Consider the following 22,272-nt stretch of genomic DNA (forward strand, 5'->3'; position numbering starts at 1 on the left):
CCCTAGTGCAGGGGTGTCAAACTCATTCCATGGACAGCCTAGAGTGTCAGTTGTTTTTTGTTTTTTTCCTTCTCAATTAAGACCTAGACAACCAGGTGAGGGGAGTTCCTTACAAATTAGTGACCTTAATTCATTAATTAAATACAAGGGAGGAACGAAAACCTGCAGACAATTGGCCATCTGTGGAAAGAATTAGATTAATCTGCAAGCTGTCAATCAGGGCTCTCCAACCCAGTTCCTGAAGAGCTTGATTTTCGCTCCAACCCTAATCTAGCACACCTGATTCTAATAACTAGCCGGTTGATTATCTAAATCAGATTACTTACAACCAGCGGCAAGGTGAAAGTAAGGCAGTATGGTCCCTTACTGCATCCCTGCAAAATCAATATTGTGGGTATGCTGTACCGGTAAAACATGAGCCTATCACAATAATGAAAACAAAATGTCAAGAAAACTGTAGGCTATTACATCATTATTTATCATTACCATGTGTCAGAGACATGAAAAATGAGTGAATGGACTTGAAAACGGGTGGTAAGCCTGTAGCTTACACTCCAAAATGTGATTGTGCGATGAGAAGACTAACATTTTGCCAAGGCAGAGATGATTGTCTGAGGCGCGCGGACAGCAGTGGCGGCATTAATTCTGGCATAATGTCAATCGCCAAATATGTTTTGGTCTTTTCTGTAACAGATGTCTCTTTCCATTCACCACTGTTTGGAGGCTGAACATATGTTGCGAGTGGATGAACTTGCACTGTAAAAAATGCCATGTAATTTTACAGTAAATATAATACAGTAGTCTTACTGTAATCATAATACAACAATTTACTGGATTTTTTGTTCAATCATCTGCACAATTGCTGTGAAATAACAGTATGCTGCTGTATTCTATTTACAGTAAAAATGTGTAATTTTATATCTACTGTATTTTACTGCAACTTAGTTAGCAGTAAGTTACTGTAGATTCACAAGATAAATCATACAGTAAACTCTTGTAATTTATTACATTTACTGTCATTTTAATGCAACCCAGTTGCCAGTAAATTACTATAATTTCACAGGAGTAAAATCTTGTCATTTTAAAAGAAACATATTTGACCATAGTACACAGTTTGACTAGGCTACTGATATTGCCTGGGGTTGTTCGGCATGCAAAATGACTGCCAACACAGTTCCATTTGAAGAAGAGGGGAAAAAAGTGAACCGGCGATTTGTAATGTTTGAATTGATTTTCTGACAGACGAATGCTACATTTGGACTGGTTTGGGGTCCCGCAGACCAATGAACTTGTATCTTAAACATTTGAACCAGGGTTACATCCCTAATTCCCAGTGTAGAAACATACCAATAAAGTCGTTCTTCAACAACACCGCCTAGCCAACCTATAAGGGGTGGCGTGAAATGTTACAACTCGGTGTACCATCAAATCGAGGAATAGGAACGGTAGTGGTAAAAAAAAATGGTGCCGGAACTGTTCCTGACAGCTCCTTGAACCGTTCCATCGGTTCACAGTCTATCGTCTTTTTCAAAGGGGTTAACACGTAGAGTAATAGTGCCACGTTTTTTCTCCACAACTGTTCCAGACTTTCTGCTCATCACCTTCCCAGAAGCCACCTTGGAGCCCATGTGTGGACTGATGCCCATGAAGCCTCTAAAACAATTAAACAGAGAAAGAGGGAGAACAATTGAATAGATGTAAGCAATAGGTGTGTGCATTCATCAGAGGCCCCGTCAGAAACTGCCTCTAGGTAGAGGTCGAGTTGGTGTAAGAGGCCTGAGTAGGTGTAATTAATATCTGGAATTAATGTCTGTCTGGCCTATAAGAGAGCAAGGTGGAGCTACAACCACAATTCCTAAAACCAATGAAATGCCTAAAACCATATATCAACACCATCCATGCAGGGTACAGTGCTGCACAAATCCTGAACACTTCTGAATCACAGTACTAAACCCAACTATCTGCAAGTTAGTGAATAGGAGGCCCAGTATGCTGCCTACAGCTATATACAGTGCATTCAGAAAGTATTCCGACCTTTCCCTTTTCCCACATTTTGTTATGTTACAGCCTTATTTTAAAATGGATTAACTAAAAAAAAATTCCTCATCAATCTACACACAATACCCTATATTGATGAAGTGAAAACAGGTTTTTAGACATTTTTGCACATTTATTACAAATAAAAACAGAAATACCATATTTACATAAGTATTCAGACCCTTTGCTATGAGACTCGAAATTGAGCTCCGGTGCATCCTGTTTCCATTGATCATCCTTGAGATGTTTCTACAACTTGATAGGTCCACCTGTTGTAAATTCAATTGATTGGTCATGATTTGGAAAGGCACACACCTGTCTATATAAGGTCACACAGTTGACAGTGCATGTCAGAGCAAAAAACAAGCCATGAAGTCGAAGAAATTGTCCGTAGAGCTCCGAGACAGGATTGTGTCGAGGAACAGATCTGGGGAAGGGTACAATAAACCTGTTTTTGCTTTGTCATTATGGGGTATTGTGTGTAGATTGATGAAGGGGAAAAAATGATTTAATCCTTTTTAGAATAAGGCTGTAATGTAACAAAATGTGGAAAAAGTCAAGGGATCTGAATACTTTTGGAATGCACTGTCTACAGGCAGTCCAATTCTGATCTTTTGCCCTATAATTGGCAGAAGTGCTGATCTGATTTGTCTATGTAAAACAAACATAAGTCTTAGATTACCTTTGAACAAACTCAAGTGTGCATATGAGGCCTCCTCCAGCTACTGTAGATTGAAGTTATAGTAGCTTGCGAAGAGTGTAGCCATACCATTCACAAAGTTGGTATGTGACCCCATGACCACCTGTCCTTCAATGGACAGCATCCAGGCTGTGGGTTTCATCAACATCTCTCCTGAAATATATCATCTTTCCAATATTTAAATTTTTCCACTAACCACCTCTCTCGTATTTAGCTCGTCAATGGGTGCTGTTGGAGAGACGCAGCACTGTGGCATTTCTCAAAAATATTGTCACAAATTTGTTTACGTCTCTGTTAGTGAGCATTTCTCCTTTTCCAAGATAATCCATCCACCCAACAGGTGTGGTATATCAAGATGCTGATTAAACAGCATGATCATTACACAGGTGCACTTTTGTGCTGGGGACAATAAAGGCCACTCTAAAATGTGCAGTTTTGTTTCACAACACAATGCCACAGATGTGTCAAGTTTTGAGAGAGTGTGCAATTGGCATGCTGACTGCAGGAATTTCCACCAGAGCTGTTGCCAGAGAATTGAATGTTCATTCTTTTTACCATAAGCCGCCTCCAATGTCGTTTTAGAGAATTTGGCAGTACGTCCAACCAGCCTCACAACTGCAGACCATGTGTATGGCGTTGGTTGGGCGAGCGGTTTGATGTAAACGTTGTGAACAGGGTGCCACATGGTGGCGGTGGGGTTGCCACATGGTGGCGGTGGGGTTATGGTATGGGCTGGCAGGCATAAGCTACAGACAACGAACACAATTGCTATTTATTGATGGCATTTTTAATGCACCGAGATACCATGACGAGATCCTGAGGCCCATTGTCGTGCCATTCATCCACCGCCATCACCTCATGTTTCAGCATGATAATGCACACCCCATGTCGCAAGGATCTGTACACAATTCCTGGAAGTTGAAAATGTCCCAGTTCTTCAATGGCCTGCATACTCACTAGACATGTCACCCATTGAGCAGGTTTGGGATGTTCTGGATGGACATGTAAGACAGCGTTTTCCAGTTTCCGCCAATATCCAGCAACTTCACACAGCTATTGAGGAGGAGTGGGACAACATTCCACAGGCCACAATCAACATCCTGATCGACTCTATTTGAAGGAGATGTGTTGCGCTGCATGAGGCAAATGGTAGTCACATCAGATCCATGCCTCTACCTTTTTTTATGGTATCTGTGACCAACAGATGCATATCTGTATTCCCAGTCATGTGAAATCCATAGATTAAGGCAATAATTAAGTTATTTCAATTCACTGATTTCCTTATATGAACTGTAACTCAGTAAAAGCTTGGAAATTGTTGGATGTTGTGTTTAGATTTTTTTTCAGTATAAAAAGGCAAGCGGCAGACAATAGCTTTGGAGCGGCTGAGGCATAATTAAAGAGAGGTGGACAGCAAATGGTGCTGAATTTAATTGATTTAAACAGTTGTCTTCATTTTTATTTGACTTCACTCACAACAAGAGGGCTATATTGGAGCCTATTTCTTCCCATTAAAGAAAATAAAAGGTAGGCCTACCTCTTTGACAGACCCAATTATGCTATCCATAGATTTGTCAGAATAACCAAATCGACCTAAACTGTCTTTATGCACTCCTTAAATAGCTCTATGCCTGGGAAGGGCTTGGTGTGTTTGGTTAAAACCAGAGCTCAAATTGAGTGAAGGTATGCCATACCTTTTGTTAAAGAAAATGGCAAAATTATACCTATTTTTAGCTTTATATTTTGAATTAAATAAAAAACTATCAAGATAAGCATTGTTATAACGCTTAACTTCGTGATGCATTATTCTAGAAACCAGCTTTAAAATTCCCACAAAATATGTGACTCATGCATATGGGGATATATTGATTTCTCGCTATGACATTCTGAAGCTGAGCTGCAGCCTTCAATATTAGAGGAAAAATGTACTTTGCTATCCCTATTAATTGAGCTTTTTACTTTCTGAGAAGTGAAAATGTTTAATACCAGGCAGTTTATACGGAAACACGTATGTTGTTAGGTTAAACAATGAACGAGTAGCCAGCAGTTGAAGCTTAAATTGTTCTGCCTCGGGGGAACCTCTGTCTGGGTGGAAAGGTAACTTTTGAAAGTGCCATGTTAAGATTGATAAGGATGTCTAATATTTAAATATTTGCAAACTGCAAACGTTTCGTTGCAAACAAGACACTGGTTTGACATTGGAGAAATATGGTAAATATGCATATTACTCTGTCATTTCTTGCCTGAAACTTCTATTTTCATTATCCACCTTTCTTTTGAGACCTTTTCATAGTATATTTTCTCTTGATTGCAAGCAATCAATGCACAAATAAATGTAAAACTAATTTAAAAGACATTGGGGATTTTATCAGTGTAATCAGCTTGAAAATATTAGGATGTGTTATTGACATGATTATATAGCCTACTAACCAGATGTGTAAAAATGAAGTGTTTAATTTGCCAATGAATTGGGCCACTATTATATTCTGTTCTGTAGACTATTAGCTGACAAGAAAAATTGACCCAAAGCCAAACCTATGACCGACTGCTGTTGTACACTAGCCTATGCTGGATATTATGGATAAGAGCAGGAATGTTTTGTATTTGTCAAGCATCGATCATCATGTCACCAGAATAAGACACTCGGCATTTATTGGAAAGGAGCATCAAGCTCATACCGTGCATTTTCACCACCCTGCGAAGTTCATCCAAATGGGCTTACTCTGGAGCCTAACAAACTGCATGGTCTCCCTTGTCGTAGTGGGAGGACCACACAACATGTCATCGCGTAACTCCCAAATTTACTTCGATATGATTGTTATTATAGGCTATCAGTAATTGCGCATAAAGGCGTTTCTACAGCCATTTCTCGCATAATTAATTTGACAACGCAAAAACATGTCGAAACCACAAATGATCTGTTAGCATTTATACAACTGTACCAAACCGCCATACAAAAATTCCTCACGTGGTTTTATTTTCGTAGACAGATTTTGGGCGGAGTAAAACCTCTCGCTTCGCCTCTTCCTTCCTTTCTAGTTTGGATCAACACTTCCGGAACACTTTCATATCAGTGGAGGCGAACTGAACATGGCTCTGGGAGGCATAGCTTGACATAACCTTAGCCAAATTGACATCGCGACCTTGTTTCTGGCGTAATTGTCACTACACAAACGGAAAATAAATGACTAAATGCACCCAGGATCACATTGAAAGTAAGTTTATATTTCCACAAACCTCGCAAGATAACGTTGACTAATAGCTAAAGCTAGTCCATTAACGTTTGCTAACCGCTGCATTTCTGAACGACGCCGGCTAGGCTAGGTTTAGCAGCTAGCTAGCTAGCTAACAACTTAATGCCCTGAACTAAAGACAGTGTCTGGACAATTAGCTACCGTTAGCCAGCTAGCTAACGAACTACCTAGACAACATTTTGACCACACAGGGAATGCATCTTGGTTTCACTGTTTTGTTTGTGTGGTGCCGACAGTGCATGGAATTGGGAGTGTTTGTTGCCAGTCAAGTGCGAGTTTCCGTCATTAGTTAATTAACTAGCTAGCTATATCGTTTATGGGCTAATAGCTAACATTAGTAATTCGTTTTGTTCTAATAAGTAAAACGGAGAGTCGCTAGTTTATAATAATTAACGTTAGCTAATGTAAGATATCTACAGTAAGTTAGGTCCAGTATGTGTCCCGTTACTCAACCTTGTCAGAACCAAAATAGCCAGGTGTCTGAGTTGAGCATTTCAGCCAAACAATATTCGTCTTTCCAGCGAACTAATCCAACCCTTCCTGAAGTAGTATGCAACCTACGTTAGCTAACTGGCTATGCTATCTAGATCATATTAACGTTATGGTCCTTGATCCTGTCCAGAAGTTAAGGGTCCAAGTAGTTGAGGCTCGTCATAAAATGTACAATAACTTTTCAATGGCTTGTCCAGGTGGCCTAGCCACATCCTCCTTGAAGATGGGACGCGTATAATAGAGGCTATCTCGTGAAATAACTTTAAGTAAGAATTTGGTTTTATAAAATATTATAGTTTAATCTACTCTGCTGGTTCGTTGTTGTGTTGGTCCTGTTTGGGTTGGAATTTATCACTAGCCACTTTAAACAATGCTACCTTATATAATGTTACTTACCCTACATTGTTCATCTCATATGCATACGTTGATACTGTACTCTATATCATCGACTGCATCCTTATGTAATACATGTATCACTAGCCACTTTAACTATGCCACTTGGTTTACATACTTATCTCATATGTATATACTGTACTCGATATCATCTACTGTATCTTGCCTATGCTGCTCTGTACCATCACTCATTCATATATCCTTATGTACATATTATTTATCCCCTTACACTGTGTATAAGACAGTAGTTTTTTTTTGGAATTGTTAGTTAGATTACTTGCTCGTTATTACTGCATTGTCGGAACTAGAAGCACAAGCATTTCGCTACACTCGCATTAACATCTGCTAACCATGTGTATGTGACAAATAAAATTTGATTTGATTTGATTTAAGACAATGTTAACAGGAAAGTATCAGGCTATATATAACAAGTTGATGATCTATGGAACCCAGGACTCCTTGCCAAACAGTGGCTGAATTGTTTGTTACTGAGTGTGCTATCCTGGCTAAATAAATCACATGACATGAGCTCAAAAAAAGTCAGTCCCATCTCCTGCAATACCTGCGGTGTGTTACAGGGACCACCTGCCAGCAGTCTTAACCAATTCAACATGTAGAATCGTGGACCGCTGTCGTCAATGGTTTCACACCCTTCAGCGTGCCAATCCAAAAACTAAACTAAAGCTTGGGCAGTATGTTCCAATGAGTCTAAAATATGAAGACAATCTAGTCAGCCCTACCCGATCAGATCAGATCAAACCTCCAGCAGCATAGTTAGCTAGCTTGCACTGGAGATTGATCCAATGGTCCATTCAAAGCATGGAACTTTTATTTTTTAACAACCTTTACTTGCCGTTCTTGACTTGGAAGGCACAGGTGTGGATGAACATTTTTTTGCTGAATATTCTCTGGGTATCAGAGTTCCACCAACAACTGGAAACCGACATTTTCAAGACATTTCATCGAATGTAGAAAGTATCAGCAAGTAGGCTAAAGGTTGGTCTACCTTAAGTACATGGCACGCTAGTTAACTGTGCTGCTGGAGGTTCGATTCTGATCGGCTAGTCAGAGACCATCGGTGGCAGTCCTGCATCTTTCTGTAGATTTGAAGAGATGATTTAACATTGGCTGTTTTTTTCTATTAGTTTAGGCCTGTGTCCAGGTTGTTTTATCCAGACAAAATTACTCCTGCTTTATTTAAATTTACTCTTGGGGATTTCCCAACCTTTCTGTCTGTTTCCAGAGTGTTAAACTTGGTGAGCAGGTGTTCATTTTTTTGTTTTTCTTCACTGCATGTTCTTCACTCCATGGTAACACGGGGCTGTCCATGTTACATCACTGTGTAGCAGGGGTTTATCATAGCTGAATTTTTTTTTGAAATGCTCATTGTAAGCCATAATGCTCTTTAGGCCTAACCTATATTCCAGAGCCTACAGTAAGGTTTAAAATGACACCAAAACTTGCACTATACCATCAGATACTGTCTTAAAGGAGCCCTGTGAAGGCTCAAATTGAACAGGACATTTCCTTTTTTTGGTAAGGTATGAACAACCTGTTTGTATTTTTGTTGTTGTTAATTTGTCATAGTTTGAGCTGTCCATTGTGTAACATGTTTGGCAACATAAGAACTTCACTCCTTGACGGTGTGACATTGTTTCATTTGATTAAATGCTGCGAATGGAAAGAATACACAGGTCTCTATAAAAAATAGTTGTTAGCTATTCAGAGAGTGAGAATGTATTTGAAACACACACATCAAACAAGAACCAGTGTTATCAGCAGTGTAGTGGCTACTGTGTCATTCCACACATTATAGTGTACCACATAATGATTCATAACACCCATAAAACCTAGTGGTCAAACAGGGAAATGGTTCCAATCGTTTTTCCACCATTCATGTTTCCCATAGGGGATTTTGGAAACACTTAAAATAAGGGCTGTGTTTTGTGTAGGCTTACCCTGGTGTGACGTTTTGAGAACTGTAAATCTCTCTAGGACAAGGTGACTTTTATCAACATATTTGCCTGTATTTTCCTGCAAAAAAGTGAAATGCTAATTAGCTGCTAATGTGGCTATCGTAAAGAACTACAAATACCATGATCTAATCTTAGCTAAATGTAGTAATTAATAAATTGCCTAAATCTCTTTAAATAGACAATGGACAATACCTGTTTGCAAAGGTGTCAGCTAGAGTTGACGTGCAGGGATTTGTCATCTTGCATCATGTCTACATTAATGCTAATTATCATTTTCGAATCAGAATAAATAAGTTGAATATATTGATAAGTCACCATGTCCAATAGGGATCAATGTGGTTATCAAAATGTCACACCAGGGTAAGCCTACATGAAACACCTCCCTTTAAGTGTTTGTAAAATCCCATATGGGAAAAATAAATGTTGGTAAAATGACTGGAACCATTTCCCTGTTTGACCTCTAGGTTTTATGCGTATTATGACACTTACACTGTGGGGCTCTATAGTAGGCTTAGCCATGAAGTGGGCGAGGTGCACAGAGCTGGACTTCGCATAACAGGAGCTATGCAGAATCCCTTCAGGGAGGAGGGAGTGTTCCACTATTTCTGAAGTGGGAATATGTGAGGGTGGTGTGACTGAGTCACTGCAGGCGTGAGACACACACAAACATTCTCTATTGAAACACCAGCCTTTGTCACAATGACATGTAGAAGACCTGCCCCTGTACTTTTTTTATTTGTCCTGCCTTAAGAAAAAAAACAGCCTATTTTCATTGGGCAGTAACTGGATTAAAGTGTAAAAACCCCTCCATCCACAGCCTTTTCACTCCATAGAACTAGTAAGGCATCAGTGAACCTGAAATTGCAATGAAATCCTAGAATGTCTTGAATTAGTGCACATGGAACATGACCACTCTGAAAACAATCCATAAATAAATAGGCCTGTCAAACATACCGTAGGTCTAAATTCATTATTTTCCCTGATAATTTCCTCCAGTATTGGACTGTGTTCATGGCACTGCTTTTTGCTAAAGTTATCCTCCACATTGCCAGCATTTCTTGTAGTGTAAATGGCCTGAATGGTCTGAAGTGTAGTAAACTGGAAGGAGAGGAGATATAATAGTGTCTTGTTCATCTCATGTTTGTAACGGTTTATATCTGCCTCCCCTCACTTGACTGGTGAACCCCATCTCAAAGTTTTACAGGTTTCAATTATTCATGAAGCCCCTCTATACCGAGTGCCTTTGTCTGATATTACGTCCATTCTCTGTGACCCCAGGTCTGGTTGGATGCTGCGTGTCAAGGGTTATTTGCACTGATTTGATCGATGTGCCAGACTAACCCGTTTCCATCAATACTCTTCATGGACAATGGAGGGAAAATGCTTTGCTGGGCAGTCACTGTCAGATGCAGTCTGAGCACGCAGATCGGTTTAGATTGAGAAAAGGGTCTCTAAACCAGCCTTGTAACAAACTATGGCCTTAGTGAAACAGTCAAAGGTTTGAAGGTCTTGCATCTAGGGTGCAGGAAGCACAGAACTATCTTTGTCTTTTGATAGCCATCTCACAGTGACTGCTTTTTTCCCCTCTCTATCACTTCTCCTCTGCGAATAGAAACTCTGATCCAAGCGCAGGAAATCTCTCATAGGAAGCTGGCCTAATTTGTGAGAACCCATGTCACTCAGCGGAATAACAAACCATATTGTGGAGTACATTGACATATCCCTAGCACCAAGGCCCTCTCCTGCCATTGTCAGAGGGAGATGGAGCAGACAATTGTAGGAAATGAAGGGGGATCTGAAGACATTGATTTTCTTCCATGACTTTCTATAATGAATTATTAACCAAATGCTTAATGTTTTCTGCAGGTTGGTGAGACCTGTCCTGCTGTGTTTCATTTCGGTCTAGTAGTGGCAAATATATCATATACCATCATGATTACTGAGGCTAGGTTAATTCCCCAAAATGTGTGATGTAGTCTTAAATTTGTTAATGTATGGGAAATGATTGATTCACCTAGTATGTAGGCCTATCCACTATAATGGTTGTAGTTTAGTTAATAGAAAAAACTCTCACTGTGTAGGTAGTACAGTATATAGGTAGCCTACGTATGTCTACTAGTTACAAATATGGTATATTTTCTAAAAGGTCATGTTTGAATAATGTTTGACTATATTCATGGCAGTAATATCCCTCACATTAGTGCCACGATCCTATAAGTTTGCCTCCACAGACCAAAAATACACAGGGTCTGTGTCACTTTGACAAGGTCACTAGTGCATATATTTAGAACACAGTTCCTGGTTTGTAGTTGTAGCTTGTTGTCAAGGAGCATTCAATTGTAGATCGTGCAAAGGCTAATGTTTACAGCATTAAAGAAATCCTATTCATTATGAGCCAAAGTGCAGTTTGAAACTGCACTTATCTCTGGAGAAACAAGACTTACATGGAAAATTAATAGGAACAGGAAACACAAAATTTGTAACAAATGTGAGATTTTCAACTTAAACATTTTAAACTCTTCAAATCAAATTTTATTTGTCACATAAACATATTGAGGAGATGTTAATGCGGCTGTAGCGACATGCTTATATTCCTAGCTCCAACAGTGCAGTAGTATCTAAAAACAATACACATGAATTAACTCAATCCAATATTTATATATTTCTTAAGTAGTGGCATTGACTAAAGTACAGTAGAATAGAATACAGCATATACATATGAGATGAGTAAAGCAGTATGTAAACATTATTAAAGTGACCAGTGATTCTAAGTTTGTATATAGGGCAGCAGCCTCTAAGGTACAGGGTTGCGTAACCGGGTGGAAGCCAGCTAGTGATGGCTGTTTAACAGTCTGATGTCCTTGAGATGAAAAACAGCTTCTGTCTCTTGTTCCCAGCTTTGATGCACCTGTACTGACCTCGCCTTCTGGATGATAGCGGGTTGAACAGGCTGTGGCTCTGGTGGTTGTGCTTGATGTTTTTTTGGCATTCCTGTGACATTGGGTGCTGTAGGTGTCCTGGAGGGCAGGTAGTTTCCCCCCGGTGATGTGTTGGGCAGACCGCACCACCCTCTGGAGAGCCCTGCGGTTGCGGGCCGTGCAGTTGTCTTACCAGGCGGTGATACAGCCTGTTAGGATGCTCTCAATTATGCTTCTGTAAAAGTTTTAGGGATTTACTCCTTATTCACCACACTGTCTGTGTGGGTGAACTTTTTTTCAGATAGTCAGTGATGTGTACGCCTAGGAACTTGAAGCTTTCCACCCTCTTCACTGCGGTCCCTTCGATATGGATAGGGGCGTGCTCACTCTGCTGTTTCCTGAAGTCCATGATCAGCGCCTTTGTTTTGTTGAGTAAGAGGTTATTTTCCTGACACCACACTCTGAGAGCTCTCACCTCCTCCCGGTAGGCTGTCATTGTTAGTAATCAGGCCTACTACTGTTGCGTCGTCTGCAAACTTGATCAATGAGTTTAAGGCATGTGTCGGCCACGCAGTCATGGGTGAATAGGGAGTACAGGGGGGGCTGAGCACGCACCCTTGTGGGGCCCCTGTGTTGAGGATCAGTGAAGTGGAGGTGTTGTTTCCTACCTTCACCACCTGGGGAAGACCCATCAGGAAGTCCAGGACCCAGTTGCATACAGTGGGGTTCAGACCCAGGGCCTCAAGCTTAATGATGAGCTTGGAGGGTACTATGGTGTTGAATGCCAAGCTCTAGTCAACAAGCAGCATTCTTACATAGGTATTTCTCTTGTCCAGATGAGAGGGCAGTTATGGCTATTGCATCGTCTGTGGATCTATTGGGGTGGTAAGCAAATTTGAAGTGGGTCTAGGGTGTAAGTTAGAGCTGATATGATACTTGACTAGCCTCTCAAAGCACTTCATGATGACAGAAGTGAGTGTTACGGGGCAATAGTCATTAGGTTCAGTTACCTTATGTTCCTGTACCCAAGAAAGCAATGGTGGACATCTTGAAGCAAGTGGGGACAGCAGACTGGGATAGGGAGTGATTGAATATGTCCGTAAACACTCCAGCCAGCTAGTCTGCACACGCTCTGAGGACGCAGCTAGGGATGCCGTCAGGGCCGGCAGCCTTGCGAGGGTTAACACGCTTAAATGTCTTACTCACGTCGGCCACGGAGAAGGAGAGCCCACAGCGGTGGCACTGTATTATCCTCGATGCGTGCGAAATTGATGTTTAGCTTGTCCCGAAGCAAGACGGCGGTGTACGACGTGGCTGGTTTCCCCTTTGTAATCCGGGATTGTCTGTAGACCCTGCCACATACGTCTCGTGGTTTAACAGTTGAATTGTGACCCCACGTAGTCTCTATACTGACGTTTGTACTTGTGAGGTGAATAATATCAATAATGAACATACTGGCTTGGAGGAGGTTCCCCTAATAGCCACTACTAGCAATACCCTGGGAGGGGGGCTGATAAAGTAACCCCTGCATGTAATCTGAGATTTATGGGACTGATTTTGAATTTGGTAATATTTGTCTTGTGAATCATATCATTCGTTTCGAGATGGCTGTCAAACATGTTGTGAAGACAATTGATACTGTGGGAGTCATGAAATATTTATGGAGCCACCTCTTGACATTTTCTAAATTATTAAATGTATTACATTTTTGTGTGTGCAGAAAACAACCGGATAATAATATTGCAAACATGTAGCCCTAGGATGGGGCTAAGTGTTAGGATACTTTACATAGGTCTATGTGAAAAACTTGTGAATAGTGCAGGATGGCACATCTGAACTGTCCAGCAAGCTTGTCAAACTGGGGAATACCATGGTGCTCTGGGAAAAAGTATTCTGAAAGTATAAATTAAGGACTTTCCTGTAGATATACTCTGGTAAACAATATAGGTGAATTGGTCAGAACTGTCTTTTATCCTGCTGTGGGGTTGTCATGGGTTATCAATACCTAGTCACTGCATGGTTCATCTCAGCAGGAAAATTAAATTAGACTATTTCTGACATTTCCTTTCCCCTCGTTTCCAGGATACCTGTGAAAGCTCTTGCTTCCCACCCAAATGTCAAGGTCACAGTGACCGGGGCGGGCGGAGGCAGAGCCCGTTGCCCCGGCCCCTTTGCCCAGCTGCAGAGCAGCCCCTGTCAGGGAACACATCCTCCCATTCCAGTCCTCTGGGTGGCACCTTGAGCCATGGAGAACTCACGGGAGAAAGAGGGTGAGAGACCTGCACGCAGCAACAAGGCAGGTCAGGGGCGCAGCGGGCACTCGCGCCCCTCGGGATCAGGCTCCTCCGGAGTGCTCATGGTGGGGCCCAACTTCCGTGTGGGCAAGAAGATCGGCTGTGGTAACTTTGGAGAGCTGAAGTTAGGTAAGAACAGCATAACCCTTTAAATAATATATTTGGGGTGTTTGAAAATGACAATACAGTATATATACTGTATTATACTGTAATATACTAAATGTGTGAACATTTGTTTAAAGCTAAAAATGTTGGGCCTTGACTATGTTCTACTCCTCTTGGAAATGTAAAACCTTGTTCCCTCTCCACCCTCACTATCAAATTGTACATGAAGGCTTAACTGTGTACACTTTGATAAACACTGTTAATCTTATCATATCTCGACATGAATCAAATTGGATGCAATGACGGCATCATAATGAGTTCAGGCCCCAGCTAATCTGCCATGGCTGTAGACACCTGAATGGACACCCAGATTACATTGGCAGCAAATATGTATTTCATTTTCATTATGGATAATAACTGAGAGCTGAATGTCTATCCCCCTGCACCTCCATCTAAGATATCTGGGTTGTCTAATGACTATCTTCTCCAGGTAGGACAGTGAGGAGCATTAAGTCATATGAAATGACTGAGCTATAGCCAGAAAGCTCAGGCTTTACTGTTTGTACTGAAATGGCTCTGTCCTGAAACTGGTTGAGAGACTAAGATTTGCCTTCCCTCTGCTCTGCTGCCGCCCACATGGAAAATAGTCCGGGAGGGGGTGGGCGATAGAATAGCTTTTCTCTGGTATCCTCCATGCATGCACTGCTGAAGTTCTGAGGCCTATTGTTTGCCTATGGCATTGTCACTCAGCATGAGTGTGGCTGGGTTCCATAGGCTCATCGACTCACTTTTGAGGGATTTAATAAAGGCCTTAACACTCCTGACATTTAACAAGCCTACAGGTTGTAAGACATCTTACCATTTTATGTAAATACTTAATGACTTAGGAGGGAGTTGTTATTCAGTCCTGTGTTGTCTTTTGACGAGATTGAATCAAATTTGACTTTGTTATAGAAATGGGCGATATGGACAAAAATCCATATTGTGATACATTTCCTTATGTTATAATGATAAATAGAATGTTAAGTTTCTAACATTAATGTGCACAAGTTCTTTTTCAAATTTATGATCCTTTAAACTACTACTACTAGTTTGATGGTTGTAGCCATCAATTGTCCCATTAACAATCACCGATATTAGCGAACTAATTTCAAACTTTGTATTTCACTAGTGTAGGCCACTTATCATAATGAACAATATCAGCTAATTTCCTGCGATAAGTGATCGGTATGGTCTGTGTCGATACATTTTTGGTTTATCGTTGTAACTCTACTTTGTTAATCAAGGGACCTCGCAGCAAATTGTTCAATGTTGAAATTCCAGCAATCTCAATGTTCAAGCAGAGGATTGTGTTTGTTTTGAATAGAACATGTCACAAGGTGTCTTCATTGAGCCGGTGCTAACCATAAAATAAGCCTCCATGATGTGTACACTAAACCTTTGATCTTTTTATTCAGGAATCTCAAAATATTAGTGGTCCATTTCAAAATGCAAAATTTTACTATAGTATTTTAAGTAAACTACTTGAATCCTACAATTATCAATGTTTTCCCACTGTCCTACGTATTACCCCACACTTATACAAATATAATTTCACTGCTCTGCGCAGGATCATTGCATCCAAACACAAGCCTTGTTGTTCTCACTTTCCTACCTAGTGTCACACTGTTGGCGTCAGCACTTTCATTCTCAGCTTGCCCCGCAAATGTGCTGAGTTTCACATGCCTGCAAGGGGATTTATGCCGCACTTCTCTCAGATGACACCTTTTGTATTGCAATATCACTTACAGCAGGGGTCGGCAAAAGGCAGCCCAGGGAAAAAATTGTGGGCCCCCAAAGTAAAATAGAGTTAAATTAATAGGAGGGATTTATTTATTTTTGTTCAAATTCCTGGTGATTTGTCTTATCTAAAATGAGTTTCATTCAGGAAATCTGTTCACCAATTATTCCCACAAATAAGAGACATACAATGGCTTAAAGTGTGCACCCCTTGACTTTTTAGTCTGAATTTAAAAAGTATTAAATTTAGATTTTTTTTTTGTCACTGGCCTACACACAATACCCCATAATGTTTGTGGAATTGTTTTTATTATTAATTAACAAAGAAAAGCTGAAATGTCTTGTCAAGTATTCAACCTCTTTGTTATGGCAAGCCTAAATAAGTTCAAGATTAAACATTTGCATAACAATTCACTTAAATTGCATAGACTCTGTATACAATAATAATGTTGAATATGGCTTTTGAATGACTCATCTCTGTTCCCCACACATACAATTATCTGTAAGGTCCCTCAGTCGAGCAGTACATTTCAAACACAGATTCAACCACAAAGACCAGGTAAGCAGACATTGAATATCCCTTTGAGCATGGTGAAGTTATTAATTACACTTTGGAGGGTGTGTCAATACACCCAGTCACTACAAAGATACAGGTGCCCTTCCCAGCTCAGTTGCAGGAGAGGAGGGAAACTGCTCGGGGATTTTCCCATGAGGCCAGTGGTAACTTTTAAGCAGAGATTAATGGCTGTGATGGGAGAGCTGAGGATGGCTCAACATTGTAGTTACTCCACAATACTAACCTAATTGACAGATTTTAAAAGGAAGCCTGTACAGAATAAAAATATTCTAAAACATGCATCCTGTTTGCAGTAAGGTATTGAAGTAAAACTGTAAAAAATGTGACAAAGAAATTAACTTTATGTTCTGAATGCAAAGTATTATGTTTGGGGCAAATCCAATACAACACATTACTGAGTACCACACTCCATATTTCCAAGCATAGTGGTGGCTGCATCATGTTATGGGTATGCTTGTGATCATTAAGGATGGGAGTTTTTCAGGATAAAAATAAATGGAATGGAGCTAAGCACAGGCAAAATGCTAAAGGAAAACCTGGTTCCATCTGCTTTCTGTCAGACACTGGGAGATGTATTCAACTTTCTGCAGGACAATAACCTAAAACACAAGGCCAAATCTACACTGGAGTTGTTTCCAAGAAGATGGTGAAATGTTCCTGATTGACTGAGTTAGTTTTGACTTAAAGCTACTTGAAAATCTGTGGCAAGATCTGAAAATAGTTGTCTATGATCAACAACCAATTTGACAAAGCTTGAATAATTTAGAAAATGATAATCGGGAAATGTCTCAGTCCAGGTGTCCAAGGCTCTGAGACTAACCCAGAAAGACTCTCAGCTGTAATTGCTGCAAAAGGTGATTCTACAATTATTGACTGTGTGAACACTTATGTAAATTAGATTTCTGCATTTCAATATCAGTAAATGTGCAAACTTTTCTAAATGCATGTTTTCACTTTCATTGTGATATTTAATCCATTTTGAATTCAGGCTGTAACACAACAATGTGGAATAAGTCAGGGGGGTGTGAGTACTTAAGGCACTGTATGTGATCGTGTCTCAATGTAATTAAGGTATACAATTACGATTTTGATATCTAAATCTATTTCTGGGCTTAGTTGTGGTCCAATTTTTAGTGTGAAAATTGTTATAATTGTGTTCCTGCCCCCCGACCATCCTCTCCGCCAAAATTCGGCCCGCGACTGAGTATTGTTGTCTTCCTCTGACTTAGGAGAGAATGTATGCCTCGCTCACTCTATTACCATCAGAGACGGATCATTCGAGGAAAATGGAGGAAAAAATTACTTTGGCTTTGTTCATTCATTTGAAGTTGGTAGTTTTATGCAGGACATGCACCCAGTGATAGGCTACACGTGATGGGGTTCACAAACTGCAATACATGGCATTGCACAATAGGCATATGCAGATGCCTAATGGTGCATTAGTGGCCCCTGGTTATTGTCCTCATCTCAACTGTCCAATTTGACGTTGTACGTCTGACTTTCCAGACACTTTGTTCAGTCATCACTGTTATTTGTGAAGCATGTGTCTTCGAGACCTATGGGAGTTTAAATGGTTCCTTAAGACTCCTAAAATATTCCTTGGTGGCTGCACTGGATATGCCATCTCGTCTGTTTGAAATAAGTTGTTTACCCAACCTTCTAATAACCCTTTTTTTTGTTATCCAGGTAAAAATCTCTACACCAATGAATATGTTGCAATAAAATTGGTAAGTATAGAGCCTTTATTAGGGTTGGGCGGTATTCTGATTTGAATATTGTCCTTCTCTCACCATGGGATTTACAGTATTACTGGTTTAGTACACAAGGGGGCTCCAAACACAAGAAAGCCTATTGGGCATCTCTTACCAGAATGCTAACAAAATAAGCACAAGTAATAGCCAATTTCCACAGGCTGCTAGCTAAAGAGCGCAAACACAAATAAGTGAATTGCAAAGACAGGCAATCCAGCTCATAGTTATAGATGTGTAGGTAATAGCTACTGAATGTCTTTTTTGTTGAATTTGGACATTTGCAAGGCGATTTCAACGAGAGACATTGTGCAAATGAAAAAAGTTGTTATGCATGCTTGTCTGAAGGAAGAACAATACTGCCTCTGGGCAGCATGTCTACATGCTGTGTCTGAAGTCTGCAGAGTAATGGGCCTGCCTCCCCTGCTCGGAGAAGAGGGGGAGGAGCAGACGGGCCAAGAACGGACTGGAGATAAAAACACAAGGATATCAAGATAACAGTGGCAGCTGTACAAATAACTTATCCAAAGCGCTTTGACTTTTCAAACATGACAGAAAGCTAACACAATATGATGCCCCGTCACCTTATTAATAAAGTCACTTACTAAGATAACACGACCCCCTATGTTGAACTTGCTAACGCAGAGTTCTGTGTTTTTCATGCAGGAAAAATATATCAAACTCATAACAAATACCTTTCTACATTTTGTTAGCATAGATCTAAAATACTACTTGTGAAATTTCTGCTCGGCATCCGAATAATTTTGTGCTTCAGTTGCACTTCTAAACTCTTGAGAATTCACAAAATGGGCATTCTATTAGCAGACGGTGTTCTGACTGGTGTGTAGCTACTGTTCTCCAGTACTTTTCTCGTATTCTTCTTTGGTAAAATGCAAGATGAGCTGATTTTAAATAAACAAAACATTAGGAAATGTAGCTGGCTACATATTTTCTATGATAGGCCTTAACATTAGAAATATGATGGCCATGCATCGTTTTTGCAAAAAATACCTTGCATTTTCTTTAATCTCATTTACTTGTGGCTGCCATTTCAAATAGCGTTGCACTTCTGTAGTCATCTGATGAAAATAAAGCTGTTTTCTGCTGAATGAGTTGCACTAATTTATCTTCTGTGAAGGAAAACTAGTTGCATGATCCTGATCACTCTATTGAAGCAAAAAAAAAACGGACTTTCAATAAAAAACACGACCCCTGTCAGTACACTGCTGGACCTGCTCCCGCGTTCTCCCATTGTGCTATTGACAATCAAACGTGACTGGCTCAGCTGTTCTGGGGAGCTACTTAATTTATTTTATTTAACCGTTATTTAGCTAGGCAAGTCAGTTAAGAACAAATTCTTATTTTACAATTTAAATGATTTTAAAAAATTAAAAAAACATTTATTTGCTTTATCTTGGTCAGGTCGCAGTTGTAAATGAGAACTTGTTCTCAACTGGCCTACCTGGTGAAATAAAATGAATGTACATTTTTTATTTTATTTTTACGATGACGGCTTACCCCGGCCAAACCCTCCCCTAACCGGGACAACGCAGGGCCAATTTTGCGCCGCCCTATACTTAAGCTTCATAATGGAAAATAATGTGACTTGTGAAATGAAGAACGCAATCTGCTTCATCTCCTAATGCATTGCACAAGTGGACTGCAGGTATTTACTTAAAGAGATGTACTGGGGGAAAAAAAGAAGTTTAAACCGTATGGAAAAACCATCCCATTGCTATTTTCAAATACCCCGGTATACCACCCAAGCCTTATTTCTTATTTCCCTCATGAGATTATCCTCTTTCTAAAGTGAATTGACCCAATGAGCAGCTATCAAAATCATGATATATTTTATTTAAAAAATATTTATTTTAATAGTCAATTACATGCTAATTAATGAAATTCTGAACCTTCATTTGAAAGTAGTTTGTTTGAATGATAATTCATTTAATTAATTTTCATATTTATTGTAGGTGTAATTCATATTGTGTAGTGAATAAAAAGCCCACCTTCAAATGAAGTGTTTCCTTTTTGTATTATTCTTCCAGGAACCAATCAAATCAAGGGCACCACAGCTGCATTTGGAGTACCGGTTTTACAAAACATTAGGCAGCACAGGTAAGACCTCCACCCTTCTGTCTCCATCCTCTCTTCCTCTTTTCCATCTCATTGATCACTCCTACTGACTTGAGGTCACCTCAGATTGGTGAGGTTCTGTATGAAGACTGCCTGTTCTTAAAGGGTAGGTAGTATAAACGTAACATATGGATTTGCATTAATATACTCATCAGAAGTCCCAATGCATAGTTACACCTCTTCTATTTTTTTTGTTATTACATGCAATCGATCAGAATGCCGAAGTCATGCCAGAAATCATTTTTGCGAGGTGTGATTCAATTTGAGAGTACTGGTAAAGCCAGCCTATTCCCTAAATTGTAAACGCCAACAGAAATAACTTCAAATGTGTAACTTCAAATAAACAATCATTTGCAATCATGACTACTGGTTTCAATTTAATTTTCAGCCAACTTGCAAGCAAATACTTTATGAATATTGTTACAAATCAGCTTACCATGTTGCTAGCCATCTATCCTGCTAACATTAGCCCTACTAGCCTGCTAACGTTAGCCCTAGCAGCCTTCTTGCGTTACATTAGCACTGCATGAGTCAGCCATTTGATATCAACACCTAGCTTACAGCTATATTAAAGTAAGCCGACGCTTTGGAAATGCATAACGCCATCTAACCAGTTATCAAATAATGTTACAGGTATATGCAGTTCTTTTGGCTAGCCAGCAACATTGAATTATTTTAGCCTGCTATCCAGCATACCCAGCAAACTTGTCTAGCTAGCCAACCACCACGGTCGACATAGCTCAGTAATAAGCCAGAGAATAACACCAACTAGTCTAGCACAGGCAGGAACCCACGGAACACAACAAAGTAAATTGAGGCAAGACTTGACAGTTGCATTAGCTACCAAAGAAAAGCCAAGGAAAGAGGCCCTACAGAGGGAGATGCCATTTCACCGACCGAGGGAGAGACCGCTAATCCAATATAGTGAGGCAATAGTCCAAGAGACGGCATTGGGCATAGGGGAAGAGTCAACGACAATCGAAGGAAGACTCCAGGCAGATGGTAATGATCACAACAGCACAGTCAGTCAGCTACTGTAGCACACTAGTACTAAGCCCAAAGTTGAAAACTCAGGTAGCCTACTTCACAGAGATCACGCGGCCCCCACATGTGGCGTATCTGATTGCTTGTTTAGATCGCACCTCTTCGTGATTGGTGGATTGTAGCTCACCAATGCCAACACACACTGAATGGCTAGTGGCTAACGTTAACCAGCTCGAGCTAGCTAACGCAGAGTAGATTTTCCATATGACATTGCAAAATATTGCATTGTGGTTAGTTTAATTAAAATCAAATGTACGAAGGGCTATATAAATACATCAGCTGATATCTCAAAGTGCTGTACAGAAACCCAGCCTAAAACCCAAAACAGCAAGCAATGCAGTTGTAGAAGCATGGTGGCTTGGAAAAACTCCCTAGAAAGGCCAAAACCTAGGAAGAAACCTAGCGAGGAACCAGGCTATGAGGGGTGGCCAGTCCGCTTCTGGCTGTGCCGGGTGGAGATTGTAACAGAACATGGCCAAGATGTTCAAATGTTCATAAATGACCAGCATGGTCAAATAATAATAATCACAGGCAGAACAGTTGAAACTGGAGCAGCAGCACAGCCAGGTGGACTGGGGACAGCAAGGAGTCATCATGCCAGGTAGTCCTGAGGTATGGTCCTAGGGCTCAGTTCCTCTGAGAGAGAAAGAAAGAGGGAATTAGAGAGCATACTTAAATTCACACAGGACACCGGATAAGGCAGGAGAAGTACTCCAGATATAACAAACTGACCATAGCCCCCGACACAAATTACTGCAGCATAAATACTGGAGGCTGAGAGGGGTCAGGAGACACTGTGGCCCCAACCGATGACACCCC

General features: G+C 40.4%; 1 protein-coding gene across 5 annotated transcripts in view; it reads left to right on the plus strand.

Annotated features, from left to right (window-relative positions):
• Positions 1-5,766: 5,766 nt before the first annotated feature.
• The window catches only part of LOC112218694 (casein kinase I), a 69,253-nt gene continuing 52,747 nt past the window's right edge, over positions 5,767-22,272 (plus strand). For 2 of the 5 annotated variants that reach the window (XM_024379721.2, XM_024379725.2), the window contains exons 1-4: positions 5,769-5,952; positions 13,853-14,193; positions 18,212-18,252; positions 20,322-20,391. In XM_024379721.2, the coding sequence (XP_024235489.1) occupies positions 14,016-14,193; positions 18,212-18,252; positions 20,322-20,391 (289 nt within the window). In that variant the 5' untranslated portion in view covers positions 5,769-5,952; positions 13,853-14,015. Of the gene's footprint in view, positions 5,953-13,852; positions 14,194-18,211; positions 18,253-20,321; positions 20,392-22,272 lie in introns of all 5 variants that reach the window. The other 3 variants (XM_024379723.2, XM_024379724.2, XM_024379722.2) reach the window with 3 other exon arrangements.

Source organism: Oncorhynchus tshawytscha, linkage group LG19, assembly GCF_018296145.1.
Source record: "Oncorhynchus tshawytscha isolate Ot180627B linkage group LG19, Otsh_v2.0, whole genome shotgun sequence".
NCBI classification, from domain to species: Eukaryota; Metazoa; Chordata; class Actinopteri; order Salmoniformes; family Salmonidae; genus Oncorhynchus; species Oncorhynchus tshawytscha.